This window comes from Anguilla rostrata, unplaced genomic scaffold (assembly GCF_018555375.3).
Source record: "Anguilla rostrata isolate EN2019 unplaced genomic scaffold, ASM1855537v3 scaf0974, whole genome shotgun sequence".
In the NCBI taxonomy this organism is placed as follows: domain Eukaryota; kingdom Metazoa; phylum Chordata; class Actinopteri; order Anguilliformes; family Anguillidae; genus Anguilla; species Anguilla rostrata.
Window position 1 is genome coordinate 1 of NW_026986333.1, and position 25254 is coordinate 25254.

Consider the following 25254-nt stretch of genomic DNA (forward strand, 5'->3'; position numbering starts at 1 on the left):
TTTAACTGGAAGCTCTGTCTCCATGTGCTGTGAGTTAGAGCTGCAGTAAGAGAATGAGTTTAACTGGAAGCTCTGTCTCCATGTGCTGTGCATTAGAGCTGCAGTGAGAGTATGAGTTTAACTGGAAGCTCTGTCTCCATGTGCTGTGCATTAGAGCTGCAGTGAGAGGATGAGTTTAACTGGACGCTCTGTCTCCATGTGCTGTGAGTTTGAGCTGCAGTAAGAGGATGAGTGTAACTGGATGGTGTATCTTCTTGTTTTGTTCACAGGGTCCAGGTAGAAAGAGCAGGGTCACCTGTACCCAGCTGTCTGTCTATGAAGAGTGATCGTTCAATGGATCTTCCAAACATGTTCAGAGGAGAGTTCACTGGTGATCAAAGGTAATTAAAGAGGTTCAAATTGACACTACTTTTTAATCAAACTTCAATGTTACTGGCACCATTCAGTTGCAGGTGAGCTGTCTTATACAACATTCAGATCTGCAGTAACTAAGAGCTGCAGTAAGAGGATGAGTTTAACTGGAAGCTCTGTCTCCTTGTGCTGTGAGTTTGAGCTGCAGTAAGATGATGAATTTAACTGGAAGCTCTGTCTCCATGTGCTGTGAGTTTGAGCTGCAGTAAGAGGATGAATTTAATTGAAAGCTCTGTCTCCATGTGCTGTGAGTTAGAGCTGCAGTAAGAGGATGAGTTTAACTGGAAGCTCTGTCTCCATGTGCTGTGAGTTAGAGCTGCAGTAAGAGAATGAGTTTAACTGGAAGCTCTGTCTCCATGTGCTGTGCATTAGAGCTGCAGTGAGAGTATGAGTTTAACTGGAAGCTCTGTCTCCATGTGCTGTGCATTAGAGCTGCAGTGAGAGGATGAGTTTAACTGGACGCTCTGTCTCCATGTGCTGTGAGTTTGAGCTGCAGTAAGAGGATGAGTGTAACTGGATGGTGTATCTTCTTGTTTTGTTCACAGGGTCCAGGTAGAAAGAGCAGGGTCACCTGTACCCAGCTGTCTGTCTATGAAGAGTGATCGTTCAATGGATCTTCCAAACATGTTCAGAGGAGAGTTCACTGGTGATCAAAGGTAATTAAAGAGGTTCAAATTGACACTACTTTTTAATCAAACTTCAATGTTACTGGCACCATTCAGTTGCAGGTGAGCTGTCTTATACAACATTCAGATCTGCAGTAACTAAGAGCTGCAGTAAGAGGATGAGTTTAACTGGAAGCTCTGTCTCCATGTGCTGTGAGTTAGAGTTGCAGTAAGAGGATGAGTTTAACTAGAAGCTCTGTCTCCATGTACTGTGAGTTAGAGCTGCAGTAAGAGGATGAGTTTAACCTGAGGCTTTGTCTCCATGTGCAGTGAGTTAGAGCTGCAGTAAGAGGATGAGTTTAACTGGAAGCTCTGTCTCCATGTGCTGTGAGTTTCAGCTGCAGTAAGTGGATGAGTTTAACTGGACGCTCTGTCTCCATGTGCTGTGAGTTACAACTGCAGTAAGAGGATGAGTTTTACCGGAAGCTCTGTCTCCATGTGCTGTGAGTCAGAGCTGCAGTAAGAGGATGAGTTTAACTAGATGCTCTGTCTCCATGTGCTGTGAGTTAGAGCTGCAGTAAGAGGATGAGTTTAACTGGAAGCTCTGTCTCCATGTGCTGTGAGTTAGAGCTGCAGTAAGAGGATGAGTTTAACTAGATGCTGTGTCTCCATGTGCTGTGAGTTAGAGCTGTCTCTTAGCTATTATTTTGAAATGACGTCTTATGGAAATAAAGTAGATACCCTAAATGACTTAACAAAGAAAATGAAAGGTAACATGAAATGCGTGGAGTTGTGAAAAAGTGCTAAGGTGTATGTAAACTTTTGGCCTCAACTGTATGAGGCATGCCCCACCAAGGCGTAACTTGGCTGAATGGCATACCTGCTATCCCAATTTACCTTAATTCCAATTAATTGATGTTGCACACCTTTCCAGCATGATGCAATCCTCAGTGTTAATTTCCTTTTCTGCGTGACCGTGCTGTTCAAATAATGCATTGCACACGCATGACATCAGCGGACAAGAGGTTGTACCATTTTAGGGAGGTGTACACGTACTATTAGGAATTAAATTCTGAGCCTGGCTACATATATGTTCTTAGCTGATCAACTAGCAAATACGCAAGCATAGTTGTTATAGTTAGGCTAGCTGGCTCAAACAATTCATATTGAGTTTGATGATAAAATGCTGTCTGTTCAACTGGCCTACCACAAGAAATACACCTCACTGAGTCTGCTATGTCAGTGGAGTCACTTGATCAGTGATCCACGGAGGCTGTTTCTAATTATTAATCTCTGTATTACGAAACATTCAGCGCTTAGTTGTATTGCAATCACGTTAGTCAGTAGCTATGCGTTATTAGCCTGCCTTGCTCAGTGAACAAATAACTATTGCCTCATAGAAGAGTAGATACGGATATTCTCCGCCTTTGAAAAACTGACAAAATATCAAGTGTGTCTCTGGTTAATTCATTACCTCTTTTCTTTTCTGAAGGACACATCAACAGCGAAACACAATCTGCTCTTGTCACATTAATTAAATAAATACAGAAGTATGTCGGTCTGAGCAATTGGTTTGCAGTATTACTAGTTCTACTGCCAGTTTAAAATTTGCCAAATATTTATTGTGAATTTTTGCTTTAAACAGCTCTGGCATGTCAGGATTCTCCCATTTCAGTTGTTCATAATTTAATCATGTCAGATAATTTATGCTGGATTTTTATTACCATTCCCGTAAATTACTGTAGCCTATATCAAACTTCCATGCAGCCTACTGTTGTAAGATAATGTACTGACCTGTGAATTAAATTACGTTCATTGTTTTACTGCATTGCAAAGGGATGCATTTATCTTATCAACAACAGACCATTCCATTTTGACCAAGATTAGTTACTTACATGAAATAAATTAAAAGTTTGATTAATTTGTCCATAGCCTATTTATGCATTAAAAACAAACACAAAGCTAAAAAGAAAAAGCAAATAGTCTACTATACAGACCAATCTGGTGTGTGCTTATAAATAAATGTATGTGACCAGTTTCTTTTCTATAAATCATTTGGTATAGGGCTGAATTGCACGTATACAATCTTCAAATAGTGACGGTATCAGCAGTGTACTAAACGTTATTGACTGTTACATTTATGATCTGTTACATTTATACTGACTCTCCCCTATATCCTAAGTATAACTAACATGGATGACGGTAGACTGTGCTCAAAACTATCTGACTAGGCTGACAGTCTGACCACAAAGTTTGTTGAATAACCGTACACATACATTTCACTCAGATACACACAAAAATGTTACGGGTAAGAAACATATACCTAATTACAGCTTGTCTCTAAAATGTATTTTCCTCCTTTCCCGTTAAAATAAGAGCAGCGGAAATTTGTCGCAAGTTACTGCTCTAGTTTGCTAGTGAGTGCCACAGTTGAAGGGTTAACTGTCAGAAATGTTTTTTTCTTTTTCTTTATTGGCCCACCACCACCCCCCTCTTCGGAAAACATCTTTATTAATAGTTATATATTTTACAATACCACTACAATGTCCCCCTAGAGCATATCCACCCACCACCACCCCCCCCCCCCCGCCACGCATTACAAAGAGGCAAAACAATGAATAAACATACAAGAATAAAACAAAGGAGAAACAAAACAAAAACAAAACCAAACAAATGAGAAACAAACAAAGAAAGCACTGAATTAAACATAAGCATTGGTGATAGTTAATGGGAGAGTTTATGTGTTGATGTAGGGGATATGAGATCAGGGAGTAAGATGATGAGAGGAAGAGAATAAGATTTTGGTGTGAGATTGTAATATGTGTGTGTGTGTGTGTGTGTGTGTGCTGGTGTTAGTGGGCAGTGATGTGCAGTCAGGGTAGGCAAGGTAGGCAGTGCCTACCCTGTGAAAATCACTGAATTGAGCTTTTCTGAAATAAAGACATTTAAAAAAACTTGTATGTATATTTTGTGCTTTTTATGTTCTTTCTCTGTATAGTTGCAATGGTTTTAAGATTTTTGATTAGAAAATATCCGCTAACGCTGCTTCAAATATGAATAATAATAATAATAATAATAATAATAATAATAATAATAATAATAATAATACATTTTATTTATCAGGCACCTTTCTGAACACTCCTGGTCACCTTACATGGTATTAAAATGGATAGAATGAGGACACTACGGATACATACATGATATTAAAAACGATAAAAGATAAAAGGTAATAAATAAATAAACAAACAAACAAACAAACAAACAAACAAACAAACAAACAAACAAACAAACAAACAAACAAACAAACAAACAAACAAATAAATAAATAAATAAATAAATAAATAAATAAATAAATAAATAAAAAATTATAGTAATAAAATAAATTAAAGTGCCATGGGGGAGTGGATAGCTATGTCCTGTTCAGGCAAAAGCTAGTGTGAAGAGGTGAGTTTTTAAATGTTTCTTAAAAGTGTCGAGTCTCACATTACGGATGTGGGGAGGGAGTGTGTTCCAGAGTTTGGGTGCTGCACAGGAGAAAGCCTGATCACCAAGAGTGGAGTGGCGAGATGTGGGGACAGTTAGAAGTCTTGCAGAGGAGGAGCGAAGCGAGCGAGTGGGTGTGTGGGCCAGGAGAAGATCAGTGAGATAGGCTGGAGCTAAACCATGAAGTGCACTGTAGGTTAGCAGGAGGGTTTTGAATTGTATTCGAAATTTTACTGGCAGCCAATGAAGTTTGTACAGGATTGGAGAGATGTGATCGTATGTTTTAGTGTGGGTCAGTATTCGTGCTGCAGCATTTTGAACTAACTGAAGTTTGCGTATTGATCTGATTGGGGTACCAGTGAGAATAGAGTTACAATAATCCAGCCGAGATGTTACAAAGGCATGGGATAGAGTTTCTGTTGTCGAGTAGGACAGGGTGGGCCTGAGTTTTGATGTTTCGGAGATGGAAAAAGGCAGATCTGGTGATGTGTTTTACATGAGGTTCAAACGAGAGAGTGGAGTCAAGAATGACACCAAGGCTCTTCACATGAGTGGAAAGTGGGATGGGGAAACCATTAATAGTAATGGAAAGGTTTGGAGTTTTGGATAGTGTGGATTTAGACCCTATAAGCATTACTTCAGATTTCAGTTTGAGGAAATTACGGGTCATCCAGATTCTAATGTCCTGCAAACAGTTGATGAGAGATGGGGGAGGAAGTGCAGAGGAGGGTTTGGAACTTATATAAAGCTGTGTGTCATCAGCGTAGCAGTGAAAACTAACACCATGACGACGCATGATCTGACCCAGTGGTTGCAGATAAATAATGAAGAGGAGAGGACCCAGCACCGAACCCTGTGGAACACCCTTAGTGACAGAAGCAAAGTCAGATCTGTGATTCTTTATGGATATGTATTGCTGCCTATCAGAGAGGTATGTGTTCAGCCAGGAAAGTGCAAGATGGGTGATACCAAGATTAGCCAAGCGTTCAAGCAAAATTTTGTGACAGACTGTGTCAAAAGCAGCACTCAAATCCAGTAGCACTAAGAGGTTGTTGTCAGCTGCATGGAGAAGATCATTGATAACATTCACCCAGGCAGTCTCTGTGCTATGTTTTGTGCGAAAACCAGATTGAAAAGTTTCAAGTAACTGATTGGTGGAAAGATGGTCCTGAAGCTGAATGGCAACTATTCGCTCCAGTGTTTTGGCTAAAAAGGGCAAATTTGAAATGGGTCTGATATTTTGTGAAGGTTTTCAGGGTCAGTTCCTGTCTTTTTTATGAATAGGTGTGACTGCTGCCACCTTCAGGCTACTAGGTACAGTGCCAGAGGTGAGAGAGGAGTTGATAATAGCCAGCAACAGGAAGGAGGGCAGGGAGGCAAGATTTGACTAGTGAGGTGGGCATTGGGTCTAGCTGACATGTGGTTGACCTGCATTTTGAAATGACTTCAGATAGATTGGAATCATTGACTGGGAGGAACTGAGTGAGAGAACCTGTCTGAACTAGCTCCAAAGTGGGAGAGAGGACATCATGTTCAGTGCAAGTAAGGAGGAGCTGTTGGTGGATTGCATCAACTTTAGTATGAAAGAAGCTAAGGAATTTATTGCAAAGATCAGTGGAAATGCAGAGTGGAAAATTGTCAGGGGGCTGCAACAATTTGTTAACAGTAGAGAAGAGAACTTTTGAATTGCCATTACTTATGTGAATGACGTTGGTGTAGTAAGAAGATCTGGCAGCTGAGAGGGCATTTTTGTAATTTGTTAGATGTTCAGAATAGGCCTCAGCATGAACAACTAGACCAGTTCTCTTTGTCAGACGTTCTAAGCGACGGCCATGGGACTTCATCAGTCGTAATTCAGGTGTGTACCAGGGTGCAGTGCGAGTGAAGGAAACAGTGCGATATTTAAGAGGGGCAAGTGATTGTAGATATGTGGAGAGGAGATCATTATAATGAGAGACTAGCTCATCAGTAGGGGTGGAGACGGGGTCGGGAACAGGACATTCATTTAAAAGTTCCATCATTAAGTCAGGGTTGATGTTTTTTACATTTCTGAAGGCAATAATACGTTTGGTGTTGTTCAGGGACTGAGGTATGTACATTTCAAACAACATCATTTTGTGATCAGAAATGGGAAAATCACTGCCAGTGAGATTAGAGGGAGTTACACCACAGGAACATACCACATCTAGTATATGCCCCTTGTTATGCATGGGGAAATTGACATGTTGTTTAATGTCAAAACAGTCTAGTAGGGGTAAGAAGTCCGTAGCAAAATTACATTCAGTGGAATCAACATGAATGCTAAAATCACCCAACACTAAAACATTTGATGACATAGCACAGACAGTGGTCAGAAATGATGAGAACTCAGAGAGAAATACAGCTTAAGGTTTTGGCGGGCGATAAATTACAGCAATGTACAGAGGTTGAGGACCGGATTATTTTTACGACAAGACATTCAAACGATGAGGGAGTTGGTATGGCAACAGCATTCATTTTGATATTACCGTGGTGTAAAACAACTACTACTCCTCCACGGCCAGAGGAGCGGGGTTTTTCAATGAATGAGTACCCTGCGGGAGTCGCCTCATTTAAATGAATAAATTCTTCAGGTTTCTGCTATGTCTTAGTTAAACACATTATGTCAACTTTTTGATCGGTAATGTAATCATTTAGCAGCAGTGCTTTGTTGTTCAACGACCATACATTGAAAAGACCGAATTAAAAATAGCTATTCTTAAAATCAATCTGTGCGGAAAGCAACGGGCGAAGTACACTGCAGTCCACCCCACGTTTGACAACATTGAGTCGCGTGGAGTGGGAGGTAGACCAGAGGGAGAGAATGTTCGTTTTGCTGTAGGTAAAGTTCCGATGAGAGCCGCGGTGTAGATATTTCGGACGGGATACTATGTCCAAATCACTGCGTGCAAGCAAGTCAGGAGGAATTCTGGTCTTAGTCGGTTTTAAACGAAGAAGTTCCGTAACTGAGTATTGGAGTGCCCGGTTGGTAGTTATGGTAGCACATGATCCAAAAAAAATAGATTAGTCCACATTTTGCCTACAGGGCGCGCTAAGAGATCACCGTAGAGCTCGGGAGCAGAACCCGTACCTCGTTCCCCGAAGAGCACTGAGACAGGACAACTCCAACCTATCACTACGCCCCAACCAGCAAGCAATAACAGTAGGAAAGCGGAGAACTTTACTCACCGAGCTGAGTGCTGGCGGCCCAAAAACTCAAGGAGATAGCTGTAGCTAGCACATCAAGCGAGGCCGAAAGGGTTGCAGGAGACCAGGCGAGTGTCAGCTACAAGTGTCAGTCGGGGACACGGACAGGTACATTCGGAGCAGGTGATAGTAGCTGCAGGAGTAGTCAACCCGCGATCGGAAACAGCCAGACAGTGATCACAGAACTGGATTCCAGAGGGCGGGAGGCAGGCAAGGGAAGCTGGCAGCAGTGGCCTCGCTCGTCAGCACGGTGAAGGCCGGTGATCGGCAAACAGAGGTAGGGTGAACCGGCGGATGTGAGAGCGGGTTGGGTAGGATCCAAGTCAGAACTCACAGCGATGTAAGAAAAAAGTTAAAAAGTAAATAAATAAATAAATAAAAATCAAACGGCAGTACAAAATAGATCAAGGATTGACGATAGTTTCTTGAATAAATAAAATAAAAATGCGCTAAAGACAGGTAGAAAGACAGACAGGTACAAGAGCAGGAGAGCAGCGGCAGCTAGCAGCGCCAGCGTTCACTCAACTGGAAATGAGTATAATTAAACCTGGAAATTATTAAACTTGTTATAGCATTGTAACACTGACCTACTGTACACTAACATTACACTCTATAGCAGTCTCGAACTCTGTACATTACACCCACATAAAGACAGGCTTTGATTCCACATGTCTTAGCTTGAAAACGTTTAGGCTAATTGTCGCTAGCTAATTGTAGGCATACTTATCGGTCCAGCACGTTCTGCGAAAAGTACTTAGATGTAGTAGATCATAAACCCTTGAATATAAAAACGACTAAATGAAATCTATGAGAAATGTAAACGCTATAGTGCTTTTTATCCAGAATAACCGCAGTTCACTTGTAGGCTATTTGTTTTCAGGCCAGTTTTGCCTGGTCCAATATGGCGGCAATGTTGACATATGATCTAAAAGCCAATGCGGCAGATATGTCTATGGTTTCACACTACCATTGTGCTGCTTGAATCATGTATCGTTATGTGTTTGTGTGTTTAACATTAATACGGTGTGCTCATATAAGTTATGTTTAGAACTAGGTGTATTGGAATTTCGTGTTATCTTTATGCTGGAATTTAGATCATGTTTGAAATGTTTGTAATATTACAAACTTTAGATATTAATCAGAGGAGTTCTTTCCGTGTGGTGTAGCATGCTTCCTAGTTGCGTCATCACGCTGGGGAAAGAGGACGCGGCGCAACTTCCTATAGGCTTTTGTAGTTTGTTGTAGTTTTTAGTTGCCGCCAGTTTGATTGGGACGATCTATTACTCCCGGGGTTGTGTAGTTCATGGTAAATAATGTGGTTTATGGTGTACCTGAAGTATTTTAATGAAATGTATTGATTATCTCAATGTGTTAATTATTTATGGTATTTGTTATGGGTAATTTTAAGCTGTTGTAGAACTGTATTTAATTCTTGGTAATTGGTAGGGTCCAAGGGTGGAGAAGCTATTTAAGTGCAGCTACCAGCATCATTTGTGGTTGGTTGGTTGTTGGGTGCAGACTGGTCCGAGTCAGTGCGAAGTACTATTATTATTATTATTGAACCTTAAAAATGTAGATACATGTTACTTTCTTTTTGTTTTGCAAGTCTTTTTGTTTGTTTATTTTTATTACTGTTTCACTTTTGTTCACTGTAAATACTGGCATCCTTTTCTCCACCTGTCTAGAAGACAATGAATCTTCCTTTTGCGTCTTCATTTTTGGTCGACATCATTGGTTTTACACCGCCATAAGGTCAGTCCTCCAACACTCCGGGCGCAACGTTTGCCTGCTTCTCCATTTAGAGCCGGATGCAATGTGAGCGCGTTTTAGATGCTGTCATCGTTTTCAAGACACGTGACCGATGAAATGCATGTTGGGCAGGCGAAATGCATTATTCATTATTCGCCTTAGGTCTAAATAGGTTAAATACCCTCTTGGGGCCTTGACTGGGTACGCATATCCATCCTATCTGCAATCTCTTTGTTCCCTAATGACATCTGTTTTGTACATAAACAACATATGCCCTTAATGTTGCCTGATACCATATGGCGTCGCTAATTGTAGAGAGGAGAAACACTCCAAACTCATCAGTCCCCTATTTTGAATTGGTGATGAGAAACTCTTTCCCTCACCCACCCACCTACACATAAAGGACAGAGGACAGGATCTATCTGGTCCTAAAAGCCTTACCTAATTTGGTTAACAAGAGTTAATCTCTTACTTCTCTAATTCCTTTCTGGAGGGTGTAATATACCACAATAAGCACAACAGAAATTATTATATTCAAATCCCATGCATTGGGAAAATATTACCCACTCATACCCCCCCGGGATCCCACTCCCAGATAGTTCAGAGTCCCATCGCCACAGGGTCACAGCAACCATTTTTCCGGTAGCATCATGATACTCCTCATCGGCCCTCAGAGTGGCCTTGACTGCCTTTCGAGTTGCAACGGAAGCGTTATATTTTTGCCCCAGATTCCTCTATCGTTTTTATTTTATTTTAGCCTCTATAGCAGAGAGAGCTTTATTAAAAGAATTGTCAGGATCTATTTCCCAATGGACATGGCTAGGCATGGTGGTGCTGGTGGTTACGTCAGGAGCTACTGGGATAGATCCTGTAGAAACAGAAGTGCCAGAAGGGTTCATGCAGTAAGAAGTTTCAGGCGTCATGCAAAGTCGCTGCGAAGGCCCCGCGAGGGGGCCGCCCCACACCAAACTGTGGAGTTTGCCCGCACTGCTATGGCTCCATTCAATATTGATAATACTTGAACTTCAGGTCCCAGTGACGATGACAGGGCTTGTCCTTATTCTCTGGGAGTGGTGCAAAGCACCCATCCCCCTACTGTGGAAAACTGCTCCTGGGAGAAAGCTACCTGTTTATGGCCGTCACTGATGACATACTGAACGTTACGAAATATTGGGTAGCATTGCTTTGGAATACATCTTATTTAATTTCGCTGAGGCAAGATAGCCTATATTGTTTGTAGTACCCTAACTTGGCGTCATTTTGATATCAATACTTTTAATGGCAGGCCTGGATTTTGGCTGAATGAATGAGTTATAGACGGGGTATGTCTTGTATGTGTGAGTAATTTGGCATTTTTGTACGTTGAAAACGTATTTTTTATGAGATAAATTTTACTCCGCGCGAGGAGAACGTGGCTGTTCGCGAGTGAGGAGAAATACTTCGCGAGCGAGGAGAACCAGCTCGCGTACAGCTCACTGTTTTACGCTCGGTGTTGAAATTTACACGCGTGAAAGTGGTTCTGTGCTCGCGCAGTGAATATCTGCTCGCGCTGATTATTGGCATTGAATTGACGCCATAAATATTGTCAATTATGTCAACGGTGGGGAGTGTTTTGTAGATGAGACTGCAGGGAGGGGGTGCATGTTTAATGAACGACCAGAGCGACAATGGTGGGGCTGCGAAACTCCGTTTTCGGCATAGTTGTCGTGTATCGTCTACTAATAAAACTAAAACAACGCGTTTCTGTTTTTAACTCATACTTTGGTTGCAGTAGCACCGAATGTCTGAGTTTAGTAACCTCGGCACGCCGGCGTGCCGACCACTAGGGGCTTTGCGCTAAGAGGTTAAATTTTGGGGAGAATTTGCCATGCCTTATGATCATTTTTCAATAGGATTTTATTACTGTATTTGTTTACATAGACAGTTTGGAGTTTTATTTGCATACGGTGCAGTGATATTTCATCCACACCATTTCACATGTACATTAGTTCCTGTTCTCTCATACATACAGTACGTGATGCAATGGTGAGACCATTAGATTTTGAGGAGAAAACAAAATGCATGATACTTATCTGATCTTTCCATAATACAGCATTAAAAAGACATGTGAGAACAGAACATAATTTAAAAAAATAATTTCACATTACCACCATTGTTCAATTTCTCTCGAGCCGTAGCATATTATAACCTTTGCAAACATGTAAGGAAGACTGTGAAAACATTCAATCATATAACACAACCGATTTACGGTGGGCTGGAATTTTCAAATCGGGAGCTAACTTCAGAGATGTTTTCTTGTAGTTCTCTTCATTTTTGGGAAAAGAAAAAAGTATATTGCTTTCTCTGCATCCGGAGAAGGGTCAATGCTTAGGCATTTTCAATTTAGCTTGCCTCACCTGCACAACAGTGGCAAGAGCATTATTTACATAGGTCACACGCCGTGATCACCCTTTTAGGGACAGAAGAGCTGGACACAGGGAGATGCGGGAATTTCAGATAACTCCAGAGTTTTATTTTCAATAGTGAGAGAGAGCATATTCAAACATGAACATGAAAAAACCTTCGCTCATCACCCTCACGTGATCTGGACAAAAACAATAAACTAAAATAACAAAGACAAAATAAATGAAATTATATGAGTACTTTTCAGCCTTTTCTCTGGTCTGTACGTGCTCTCTCTCACCGTCGTGGGGGATCCTGGTCTCAGACGCCTACTGTGGAAGGAAGCACACTTCTAAATCCTGGATTGATTCGTAACATCATCCAGGTGTGTGTCTGCTTAACCAGTAGGCGTGGTCCTCTAATTGCCCTGAATTCCTCCCGCAAAACGAGCCCTGCCACATCATATTTCATGTAGAAAGACTTTCTTGTTGAAAATGGCACCTGACCTAGCTAGCAGTCTTAGCTTGAATATGAGCCGAGGCATTTTGGATTACAGAAACTCTTACATACAGTTCAGGCCAAAGGTTTACATACACCTAGGCTAAAGACATTCAAACTCTATTTTTCACAGCTGCACACATTTCATGTTACCATACACTTCCCATGTTAAGTCAATTAGGGAATCTACTTTATTTCCATAAGAGGTCATTTCAGAATAATAGCTAAGAGACAGATTTATTTCAGATTTTATGTACTATATCAGATTTTCAGTGGGTCAAATATTTACATTACATTACATTACATTACAGGCATTTGGCAGACGCTCTTATCCAGAGCGACGTACAACAATGGCATATAATGGTGTATAACCATAACCAGGAACAAGTATGACGAAACCCCTAGAGAGACGTACCGGTCCAAGTGCAGGGAACAACCGCATAGTTCAACTTGGACCCTGAAAGTTAAACTGATTAACACTAACAACGAGAACGGCAACAACGCAGTCTATGGAAAAAATACAAGCAGTAGTTAAGACAGTTAATGCACCTAAGTCACCTACGAAACAGCTGCCTAGTTACAACCCTAAGCTTACAGTCATTTACAGGGGGGTAGGGAGGGATGGGGAGAGGTGCAGCCTGAAGGGGTGAGTCTTTAGTCGTCGTTTGAAATGGGTCAGTGTCTCAGCTGTTCTGACCTCCACGGGGAGGTCATTCCACCATCGTGGGGCCAGAACAGACAGGAGACGTGTTCTGGAAGTGCAGGTGCGAAGAGGGGGAGGTGCTAGGCGTCCTGAGGTAGCAGAACGGAGGGATCTGGCTGGCATGTAGGGTTTGAATATCTTGTGGAGGTATGCTGGGGCTGATCCCTTGACTGCCTGGTATGCTAGGACCAATGTTTTAAATTTGATGTGAGCTATAACAGGCAGCCAGTGGAGGGTAGTGAGCAGGGGAGTGACGTGGGAGTGTCTTGGGAGGTTGAAGACCAGACGAGCCGCAGCATTCTGAATGAGTTGCAGGAGTCTGGTGGCATTGCCTTTTAATTGCTTAACTTGAATCAAACGCTTGGGGTAGCCTACCACAAGCGTCTCACAATACTTTGCTGGAATTTTTGCCCATTCCTCCTGAAGGAACTGGTGTAACTCAGTCCGGTTTGTGGGACTCCTTGCTCAGACACGCTTTTTTCAGTTCAGTCCACAAATTTACTATGGGATTCAGGTCAGGACTTTGTGATGGCCATTCCAATACTTTCACTAGGTTGTCTTTAAGCCATTTTGTTACTACTTTGGAGGTATGCTTAGGATCATTGTCCTGCTGGAAGACCCAGTTGCGACCAAGTCTGAACTTTCTAGCTGATGTCTTGAGGTGTTGCTTCAGTATTTCTAGATAATCCTCCTTCCTCGTGTTGCCATCTATTTTCTGAAGTGCACCAGTCCTTTTTCCAGCAAAACAAGATGACTAGGAGGAATGGCAGTGTCATGTTGTGGGGGTGTTTTGGTATACCTGTTTTCATGCAAAAAAAAAAAAAGTTTTATGATGTGGGTCATTGTGCAACAGGTGATTGGGGGATGGGGGGGTTCCTTTTATTTTACTGACATTTATTGCCGAATTTGTGACGTGTTTGTAGCCCCTTTTTTAATAAGTTGCTCATCTTCACTTTATCCCCATTCTGTGGGCGCTGCTGCCCATACCACTAGGGGGCAGGAGGGGATCTTACACTGCAATGTCATTGTCACCTTTCAGGTGTAGGTGGGTGTATTATATCACATTCAGGTGTACGTGGGGTTTATGTCATCATGCAGTAAGAAGATGAATTTAACTGGAAACTCTTTCTCCATGTGCTGTGAGTTAGAGCTGCAGTAAGTGAATTTACCCAGACACTCTGTTTCCATGTTTTGTTCACAGGATACAGCAGTCACAGGAGCCTAGCTCTTCAGAAGAGACAAGTTCAGAGAAACTATCTTCCTCAAAAGAGGTGTGTGATCTGCATTTTTCTTCATTGTATTCAATTTGTTATTTTGTGTTTTCTTCATACAGCAAGTGTCATTTGATGATATGAGACATATTGGGATGGCAGGTATGCCATCCCGCCAAGTTATTGGGATGGCAGGTATGCCATCCCGCCAAGTTACGCCTTGGCGGGGGCATGCTCCATACCTATACAGCACCGAGAGTTTGGCACTTTTCAGGGTTCCCCACAGAAATAACCACAACAGCCACAGACACTCAGCCCTTAAAAACATTAAATTCTGTACATTCTGACCCCATTTCAACAAACAGAATTCATAAACAACTTCACATGTCCACACAATAAAGCTCCAAACTAAGGGGATTTTGCGTTTTCTCCTTCTTCTTCTTCTTCTCATTCTTATTTTTCCTGCCGCCTATCCCACTAACAACATGTCTCCCCATTGGACATTTCACTGACACCAGCCAAATCTTCACCTACACCACCCAATCAAAAACACGCATACACACGCAAAATACCCATACCTTTTTACTCTGAAACATTTCCAGTTTAAACCGCTAGTCTACCTGTGGCCTAGTGGGCAAGGTTACAGTCTTGAGAACACAGAGTCGTAGGTTCAAGCCCAGCTAGGAACGTGTTTCTTTAACCTGCTTCGACCCTCACTAATTATCTCACTAGTCTACTACTTATCACTTATTGCTTTTGCACCATATCTACCCGCCGTTCACCGGCTACAATATTGCTAAGCCATATGGATTCAACGGGAGCTCTTCTGTGCTTACTGGCCTGTGTTCTTCTTTAAAACCACCGGCAGGTTTGCTAATGATATGTCACGCATTGCATAGCTATGGCATGGTGCTGCACTAACGAAGTCACAGACTGGTAAACCTCCGGTTTAAGGCTTGAATCCAGACTCGCCCTCAGGCAGATCATTTCCTCTTTTACACTAACGTTTTCTTACGATTATATTTGCTTTACCAAAACTCACTCACGGCCACCCATATGCATTTCATGACGGCAAATGTATTCCTTTAATTAAAAAGTTACACCAGTTCACCGCTGTGCCATTTCTACTAACTATATTTCTTCACTTGGCTACCATACAAAACCTTCTTATCAGCAAACGCCACGTTTCTACATTCATGTTACCTCGCCCTGTTCTCTATCTAGCCACATAGGCTACAAACAATTACTGCGTATGTACGTTCTGCAACTCCGCTTTAAAACATTACATTTAAAATCATGATTCACTCATAAGTATAACTACTAACACTGAACATGAGAAAAACACATTCGTGCAATAGATTGCACATGTTATTTAACCCTCCACTTAACCAACTAATGTTAAATACAGACTGTTATATACCGTTTGATAAGGAAACTAAGCTCGCTCATGGTCACTTCATTTACTTCGCACTATAGTCTGTGATCATGTCAACCTTCACCTACATGCCCATTCTGCTAAAAAACATATTGTTTCAACTACGCAATTTCATCATTTCGCCTAATTTATCTCACACTTGTTATTTTCTCATATGCAAAGCCTGCTGGGACATATGCGTCTGCTCCTATTCTCCACTATCAACTTTTCCGGTTCTACCTTAACAAAACAGCAAAGAGGATTCCTGCCTGCAGATAAGCCTATCAAAATGCCTTATAAACCTTACAAACACTAAAAGTGCATCTTCACGAAATAACAGACAACGGAGCAGGACAGAAGGGTACACAAGTTGCGACCTAGGCAGCTCTAATTCTACGGGCTTGCTGATTCTTTTGTCAATCAAGGCTCGTTGGATGCCCGTCAAATCCGTGAGTAGCCTACATAGCTACACTGGCCATATTTCACCTTTTCTGATGCGTTTACAATTACGCCACCGCACTATTTGTCACAGCCACTGTTTTACATATATAGCAACCGAAACTGCTAAACGTATACGCTCATCAGACTGTACAAATTCACACAATGATAGCCATATTCCACAACCGTTTCTTACAGGGTCACTTCGCATTTCTCACTCTCGTAATAAAACGCTTTGCAAAAAGAAATGATATCTCATAAAAAAACAAGTTTTCAACGTACAAAAATGCCAAGTTACTCAAAAGTATTGATATCAAAATGACGCCAAGTTACGGTACTACAAACAATATAGGCTATCTTGCCTCACCGAAATTTAATAACATGTATTCCAAAGCAATGCTACCCAATATTTCCTCAATTCTTTCAAGTCACTTGGCCCTGTGTGTATATAAGCGTGCAGTACATGGACAGCCCAAACATATGTGTGGATGGCTTTCTCACAGTCAAGATTGATTTAATCGGCGTCTATATGTCCAATTTGTATTGGTATGTATGTATTTTGGTGGTCAGCCTTTCTGTTGCGTGAATGATTGTATGTTTCTTGGTATAAATGTCTGTTCGTAAATGTGAATGTAACATGCTGCGAGGGAATGTCCCCATGGGGATAAATAAGTTCTCTATGTATGTATGTACAATATGTATTTTACATGTATTTATTGTACGTTGCAAATAACAATCACTTGTACATTTAGTCAAATTCAGTTCAGAAGCAAGTATAAACATATGTTTTCTGGAGAAATATGCTTCCTGTAGTGACTGACCAGCAGTTTTCTACATGAATTTCAATGTGTTCCATGAGGCAATACGAAATATTTGACACTTTGATCTGACACAACGTTTGCATAACATTGTAATATGGTATGATTACAAAACACAGGGCCAAGTGACTTGAAAGAATTGAGGAAATATTGGGTAGCATTGCTTTGGAATACATGTTATTAAATTTCGGTGAGGCAAGATAGCCTATATTGTTTGTAGTACCGTAACTTGGCGTCATTTTGATATCAATACTTTTGAGTAACTTGGCATTTTTGTACGTTGAAAACATGTTTTTTTTATGAGATATCATGTACAATGCAGAGATAATGTTTTTAGGTTCCGAGTATTGCACTTAGCCTGAATAACATACCATGCCTTTTCCAAAGATTACTCTTATCAGACATCTAATTCAGTATTTGGCCGTTTTCAGCCATTGGCAGTTTCCAAGCGCTCGGCCAGCATAGCCTGTGTGATACAGAGCAGGGGGGCAGGGGGCAGGGAGGGGGTGGTAGCCATTGAAGGTGTGAATGTGTGTTGTCCAGAATGTGATTGTATGCTGCAGCATTGCCTTAACTGGAACTAAGGGATCTGGCCCAAACCATGAGAAACAGCCCCAGACCAAGGAGTGTCCAGATACTTTTGGTCTTATAGTGTATCTTTCCCTGTACTGGCTATCAAACACATGACACGAAAGGCAAGGATCACAGTTTGTTTAGTTTTTATTTCAATTACTGTGATACAGCACACAGTACTTCATGTGTTTATTTCACACTGATACAGCACACAGTACTTCATGTGTTTATTTCACACTGATACAGCACACCTCTTCATGTGTTTGTTTCAGTCTCTCCTGCGCACTCTGATGAAGCTGAAGAAGGATGAAAAGTTGAAACTGTTTCAGAGCCATCTGATTCAGGATTGTCCAGAATGCAAAAAGAGTCTGTCTGAAGATCCTTCTGTGTTGGTTAAGTTTATGCAGATGAAGAAATTGTTCAAGAGTCATCAAATTTCTGATTACCCAGCATGCACTGAGAGAGAGCAGGAAGATCCTGAGGCCCTGTACATAGTTGAGAAGATGCTGGAGACCTGTGGCAGTGAGAGGTCTCTGAAGATCACACTCCACATCCTGAGGAACATGAAGCAGAAGGATCTCCCCGACTCACTGGAGAGAGATGAGCAGCACAGTAAGACCTTTCTTTCATTGCTAATGCGTGTCCATTCAAATACTGAAATTAGTCATTGCATCCACACTTTCATAGTAATGTTTTACATTGACAATATTACATATAGTATCACAACCAATGCGCACACAAAGGCATTTAAATTAAACTATAGCATGAAGCAGTGCTTATGGGGATAAGCAAATGTACATGAGATTAAATGTCCCTGAGGGAGATTCAAAGCAGGAACCTTGTGCTCAAAAGCCAGTGACTAAACCACTGTCCCATCACACAGACTGCCCTGAGGTTGTATCCAGGGCTAAAGAGCACTCAGGATGAAAATATTAGATTTTAAAATTACCCTGTGACCTTTAAAGACTTTACCACAAGGACACGTCCACAACATAAACCTGAGAAATGAAGTGTAGAAGGACATTTGGACCCATTTTCAGTTTTTTCCTTCATCTTTATTGTACAAACGCAACAGTATGTACTTTCATGCTGATTTGTTTTATTTATGATGAATTATAATCGAGTTATGTAATACTGTGTGAGAGGTGTGTAATGCTGTGTGAGAGGCGTTACACTGTGAGAGAGGTGTGTAACAAACTGTGAGAGTGGTATGTAATGCTGTGTGAGGTGTGTAACACTGTGAGAGGTGTGTAATACTGTATGCGGTGTGTAACACTGCGAGAGGTGTGTAATGCTGTGTGAGGGGTGTGTAACACTGTGCGAGAGGTGTGTAATACTGTGTGCGGTGTGTAACACTGTGAGAGGTGCGTAATGCTGTGTTAAAGGTGAGTAACACACTGTAGCCGCGTTTCTACCGCAGGAACTATACCCCGGAACTAGGAACCTTTTGAGGAACTCAGTGCATTTCCACCGCAGGAACTAGGGTCTAAATTTAGTTCTGGGGGCTTTGTTTTACCCCCCAAAATGTTCCTGCTTGGGGGGTAGTACTTTCCGAAAGTACAGGAACCTTTTGGGTGGAGCTTGCAGCGCTGAACATTTCTGATTGGTCGAGTACTCGTAGCATTTGTGTTGTATTTATTTTCCGCCATTACCCGCCATGTTTGAAAATATGCAGTGGCAAACCAATTTATTTTCATAATAACTTCAAATCAAACTTGTATGTTATGCGGCGCAGTAGCCTACTTTTGGTTATAGCCTGTCAACGTCTTGGAATTATAACGTGTGCTCTTCTGTTCTTTTCTTGCTTTAGTATTCGTTTTATAAAATGCTAAGCATTCGTGCTGGGACAGCATATTACGTAGGCTACCAAAACATTCAAACGGATTAATTCGGTTGCTGAATATTTTCTTCCGGATTTTCTTTGTTAGCCCGTTGTAATTGACTCAAAACGTTTGATACAGTTATGTGAGGTATGCGGTAGTTCTGCATAATTAACATTGGTGATACAGTACAAGCAAACTGGAAATCACCTTCCGCACTTTTTATCCGGGTAAAATAACAAGTTAATTCTAGTAATCTTCCCTTTAGCTTTTTCAGACTGCCGTAATTTTACTCAATTTTACTGCCATTTTTCAATTCCACGAAAAGACCAGGAAGACTATGGACTCATTTATGGTGCATGGTTCGCATCTGGAGGGCACACTTCGCTGCTCGGCTAGCAGTAACTTCGAAGGAAAGCAAACGGTGGCTGTACCACTACTAATTTACATTTTCACGCAAGTCCGAGTTTTCGTTCTATTCTTGTCATTTTGCGATTAGCCTATATGGAATTGACGACGAGAAAGTAATAAAACAGCAAATTGTTTACAACGTGTGCATGTTTTCTGCTCTTAATGAATGTGTTTGAGAGGATATATGAAAATCAATAAAAGTAACCATATATAGTCATTGTTGGTAACCCGTTGTATATAAGTGGAATAAACCCCTCCGGGCTGTCCCGGTTATTAGAAAATAATGTAGGCTACTTCGGTGGTAGTATGGGGTTACAGAAGAAATCATATGACAGATGGACCGACGACAACGTCAGTGGGCTAATTTGCCTAATCTTCGCGGTACTTTAGACCCCGGTGGAAACGCAGACAACCATTGGCTGAAGGAACCTTTTAGTTCCTGGTAAAGTAGTTCCTGGGACTGAAAGTTCCGGGTAATTTTGGTGGAAACGCGGCTTGTGAGAGAAGTGTGTAATGCTGTGTGAGAGGTGTGTAATGCTGTGTGAGATGTGTGTAACACACTGTGAGAGAGGTGTGTAATGCTGTGTGAGGTATGTAACACTGATGTGTGAAATACTGTGAAAACTGAATGCATTAATATTTTCATTGGCTGTTTTTTCTTAAAATCCGTTATTGAGTGGGAAATGTTTATCACATCTTTAAAATTATTATTTCTCATATTTCCTCTCTTCAGATGAATCCATAAAAATAGCCCAGCAGGAATTGAAAACCCATCTGAAGAAGAAGTTTGAATGCATATTTGAAGGTTTAGCAAAGCAGCGCCACCCGACCCTCCTAAATGAGATCTATACAGAGCTATACATCACAGAGGGGGGAAGTAGGGGGGTCAATAATGAACACGAGGTCAGACAGATTGAGACAGCATCCAAGAGACAAACCACACAGGAGACTGCAATCCTCTGCAATGACATCTTTAAGCCTTTACCTGGACGAAAGAAACCCATCAGAACTGTGCTTACAAAGGGCATCGCTGGCATTGGGAAAACTGTCTCTGTGCAGAAGTTCATTCTGGACTGGACAGAAGGAAAAGCCAATCAGGACGTTGATTTCATCTTCACCCTTCCTTTCCGAGATCTGAACTTGAAGACGAAAAGAGCATTCAGTCTGATGCAGCTTCTGCAGCACTACTTTCCACAAGTGAAAGAGATCAAAAGTGTTGAAGGTGATGAAGTCAAAGTTTTATTTATCTTTGATGGTCTGGATGAGTGTCGACTTCCTCTAAATTTCCAAAGCAATAAGAAGTGCTGTGATATAACAGAGTCATCATCAGTGGATGTGCTGCTGACCAACCTCATTAAGGGGAATCTGCTTCCCAATGCTCTCCTCTGGATCACCTCCCGACCAGCAGCAGCCAATCAGATCCCTCCTGAGTGTGTCCACCAGGTGACAGAGGTACGAGGGTTCAATGACCTACAGAAGGAGGAGTACTTCAGGAAGAGAATCAGAGATCAGAACCTGGCCAACAGAATTATCTCACACATAAAGTCATCCAGGAGTCTCTACATCATGTGTCACATACCAGTCTTCTGCTGCATTTCTGCTACTGTTTTGGAGGAAATTTTGGGTAAAACAGGGAGTGGAGATCTTCCCAAAACACTGACTGAAATGTACACACACTTCCTGCTCATTCAGACGAATGTGAAGAATCAGAAGTATCATGGCACTGATGAGACAGACCCAAAGAAGATGTCAGCATCAGATACAGAAATCATCCTGAAACTGGAGAAGCTGGCTTTTCGACAGCTGGAAAAGGGCAATCTGATATTCTATGAAGAGGACCTGAAAGAGAGTGGCATTGATGTTAGTGAAGCTTCAGTGTATTCTGGGGTGTGCACAGAGATCTTTAAAGAGGAGTGTGGGTTGTATCAGGAGAAGGTCTACTGCTTTGTGCATCTGAGCATTCAGGAGTATCTGGCTGCCTTGTCTGTGTTTCATTCATGTGTAAATGAGAACAGAAATGTACTAAAAAAAATAATCAAATCAAAACCTCAGAGTGACAGAGTGCAGCTGTCTGAGTTACACAGGAGTGCAGTGGATCAGGCCTTAGAGAGTAAGAATGGACACCTGGACCTTTTCCTCCGATTCCTTATTGGCCTCTCACTGGACTCAATTCAGACTCTCTTAGGAGGACTACTGACACAGACAGGAAGCAGATCTGATGGAGGAATACAAAAAAAAAACTCCATGTTTACCTTCTTTCAAAGACTACTGACACAGACAGAAAGCAGATCAGAGAGTATTGAGAAAACAGTCCAGTACATTAAGGAGAGGATCAGAGAGGAATCTTCGGCAGAGAGGACCATCAATCTGTTCCACTGTCTCAATGAACTGAATGACAACTCTCTAGTGAAGGAAATCCAGAATTCCCTGAGATCAGGAACACTTTCTGATAAAGAGCTGGAACCAGACCAGTGTTCAGCTCTGGCCTTTGTGTTACTGATGTCAGAGGAGATCCTGGATGAGTTTGACTTGAAGACCTACAACACATCAGCAGCAGGTCATGAGAGACTGCTACCAGTAATCAGGAACTGCAGGAAGGCCATGTGAGTATTATGTCATTAATAATGTAGATGATTGACAGCATATTTTCCCACTTTCTATTTCTAGTGAGAATAAAGATTTCCAGGCAAGAGAGAAATTGGTTAAAAAAGATTTCTGAATCAAGATGTTTTAACTCATGCCCTTATTTAATGTCTTATATCCAGAACATAAGAAGCATCAAATGCAAAACCTGAGCACTTACCATATATTTTATTTTATTTACTATTACTATTTACTGATTTAATACATTTACTAATTATTTTCAAAGGTAGCAATTGTGAAATAAATAAGGAGTTAATTGATAGGCAGAGTAATCTGATGGATCAACCTTTGTCAGAACATACAATTCAAGCAGATTAAAATGAAGAGATGCTGTATTTGTCACGGTTTCTATGCAGGGTAGATCATTTTTCCGTGCCTGCACCGGCTCAGTGGTTAGTGTTTGGGGACGATTAGTTTCGAGCTTGCAGATTAGCCACTCGGCTAATCGTTATTTTTGTTTCCTGTGGGATGATTGTTCCCGCCCTAACATTCCTTGCATTCCTGCAGGATTACCACGGTGATCTGTTTCACCTGTTGGCTGCTCACTTCTTCCGCTGATTACCAGCCACACCTGTGGCTGGGTATTTAAAGCGTCAGTAGGCAGTGGAACGGTGCTTGAGTGTAATGTGTTTCGTTCTAGCCAGTTCCCTGTCGCTTTATCTGAGCAAGGTATAAGTATTTTAGGAACCAAGGATTTGCAACAAATTCAGACTTCAGTTTGTTTTTTTTGGGAAAAAGGTATTAGGACGGTATTTGTCCAGATTCTGAGGTTGGCGGTTTTTAGGGGTGATTGTGTCACCTTCGGGGCACAAATCTTTCTGCCCTTTACTAACCAGTTTTCCACCTGGTTTTAGTTGGCCTCAGAACGTCTTCTGTTTGTTTGTGAAAGGACATTTTCTTTTTCTCAGCTTCGGTTTGAAGTCGTTTATTGTTCTTTATTTCTCGTTTCCCTGTTCCTTTATTTTTTTATACTCCTTCCTCAGTTACCCGTTTAGGGGTTTATTATTCTTTATTTGGGATGCGTCCCTTAGGAGTATAGCACCCCCTTCTTATTTCGTCTCTCACGAGACTTAGTGGTTACTGGAGTGCCCTTCGGTAACTTCTAGATCCCCTGTTTGGTCACGTCTGGTCTTCACACTTCCCCTCCCTCACAATATTAAGTTATAGTATTAAGAAAAGGGGCCCTACTTTGGTGACAGCATAGGCACAAACACAGTTGGAATTGCTAGTGTCATATTTTTCAATATCACCATGGTTGTTAGTTTTATGGTCTGTGGTTAATCTGCTTGTGTCAACATGGGTTTGTTGGTGCAATCAGGGATGTGTCAATAGAAACTTTCACTATGTGAGTTTGGTGTTGAATAATGCATTTGCAGTCAGTCCAACCCATACCAGGTTTTAACTTGTGCTATTTTGGCATTATAACTGTGCCACACATGTATCTCTGTTATGTGTGTATGGATTCACAAGAAATATTTTGTTTATTTCAGTTTAACTGTTTTAAAGGAAAGCTGTATTCAGTTATGCAGTCCAATGCCGGCTAATAAGAATTTGTTCTTAATTACTTGCCTGGGGAAATAAAGGTGAAATAAAATGAAAATAAAATATTTAGGCAGTGGAGTTAATTGTGTAAGCTACTTGAATGAGATAGTTGGGAGACTGGCTTTACACCCCTCAGATAGTGAGCTCCAAATGCACTGGAAACTTGTTTTAATCATGTCTTTGGCTGGGTTAGGTCAATGTCTGATTGTGTGGACTTTTGTAATGTAGAAAATGCATTTTAGAATTTTGGATAGATTGGGTGGTACTTATAGAAATACATGAGAGACAGACAGAAAGAAAACACAGACACACACACATACATGCAATATTTCTAACTGCTTGTTGTCCTTGGGAGGTCTGGTGCCTTGAGACGGAGGGGCCCTGCTGCAAGGCCTAGGAATTTACTGCTGTACAGAATTCTAGTTATGCTAGAGAAAACTGCTTGCTCTTCACAGGGTTCGTACGGTCATGAAAAACCTGGAAAAGTCATTGAAATTTAAAATGCAATTTCCAGGCCCTGGAAAAGTTATGGAAAATAATATTTTTTGAAAAGTTTTGGAAAAGTAATGGAAATATAGCTAAAGTTGCATCAAATATAATTACTAATTAATCCAATAATAAAAATAATATGTATAGTAATAAAACGTAAATTGGCACGTAACCTTTTCTGTATTTTGGTGGTGAGAGAAGTTAATTCGGTCTGGCTCAGTCTGTTTACAGGCACGCCCAACAGGCACGCTTCTGCTAATGTAGCAGTTAGTAAACGTAGGCCCTACTGTGCCGACAATATGCCAGGGAAGTGCAGCTTCAATAATATATCAGGGTTCGAAATGAACTTTTTCACTTGGTAGCACTGGTGCTCCCAACTTCAAAAAGTTAGGAGCACCCACCAAAATGTAAGGAGCACCATCAATATATGCAATAGATTTTTTATTGATAAACGACAATATAACAGTACGGTTTACAATAAACAGTTAAGCTGTCACGCCTAAAATGTGTCGACTCTTCAAGCAATTGCGTGTTATGCATTCAAACGACAAAGCGCTTCTCGTCACATTAATACCGCTAATTAAATCAACCGCCAGTAAACTGCATCGGAGAAATTAGCTGTTTCAACCAGGTCGCTACACAAAACACTACGTTAACGTTTAAAAAAATGCCGTATTCGTTTGCTTCAACTTTTCAGCTTTCGATAACGCTAATAAATTCAACATAAACTTTTGTCTTCAGGTAACATTAGTTAACGCGTTAGCTCTCTGTGTCGCGTGACAGTGGAGTGCAGCGAAAGGGAGTGATTGAAGGCTAATATTAACCTATTTAAAATCAGC

The 25254-nt window shown here is 41.3% G+C and overlaps 1 protein-coding gene across 9 annotated transcripts in view; it reads left to right on the plus strand.

Annotated features, from left to right (window-relative positions):
• Positions 1-241: 241 nt before the first annotated feature.
• Positions 242-25254, plus strand: part of LOC135246927 (NACHT, LRR and PYD domains-containing protein 3-like) — a 97540-nt gene continuing 72527 nt past the window's right edge. For all 9 annotated transcript variants that reach the window (XM_064320197.1, XM_064320198.1, XM_064320194.1 and 6 more), the window contains exons 1-5: positions 242-380; positions 957-1067; positions 14258-14327; positions 17783-18122; positions 20475-22344. In XM_064320197.1, coding sequence (XP_064176267.1) covers positions 316-380; positions 957-1067; positions 14258-14327; positions 17783-18122; positions 20475-22344 — 2456 coding nt within the window. In that variant the 5' untranslated portion in view covers positions 242-315. The remainder of the gene's footprint in view (positions 381-956; positions 1068-14257; positions 14328-17782; positions 18123-20474; positions 22345-25254) is intronic.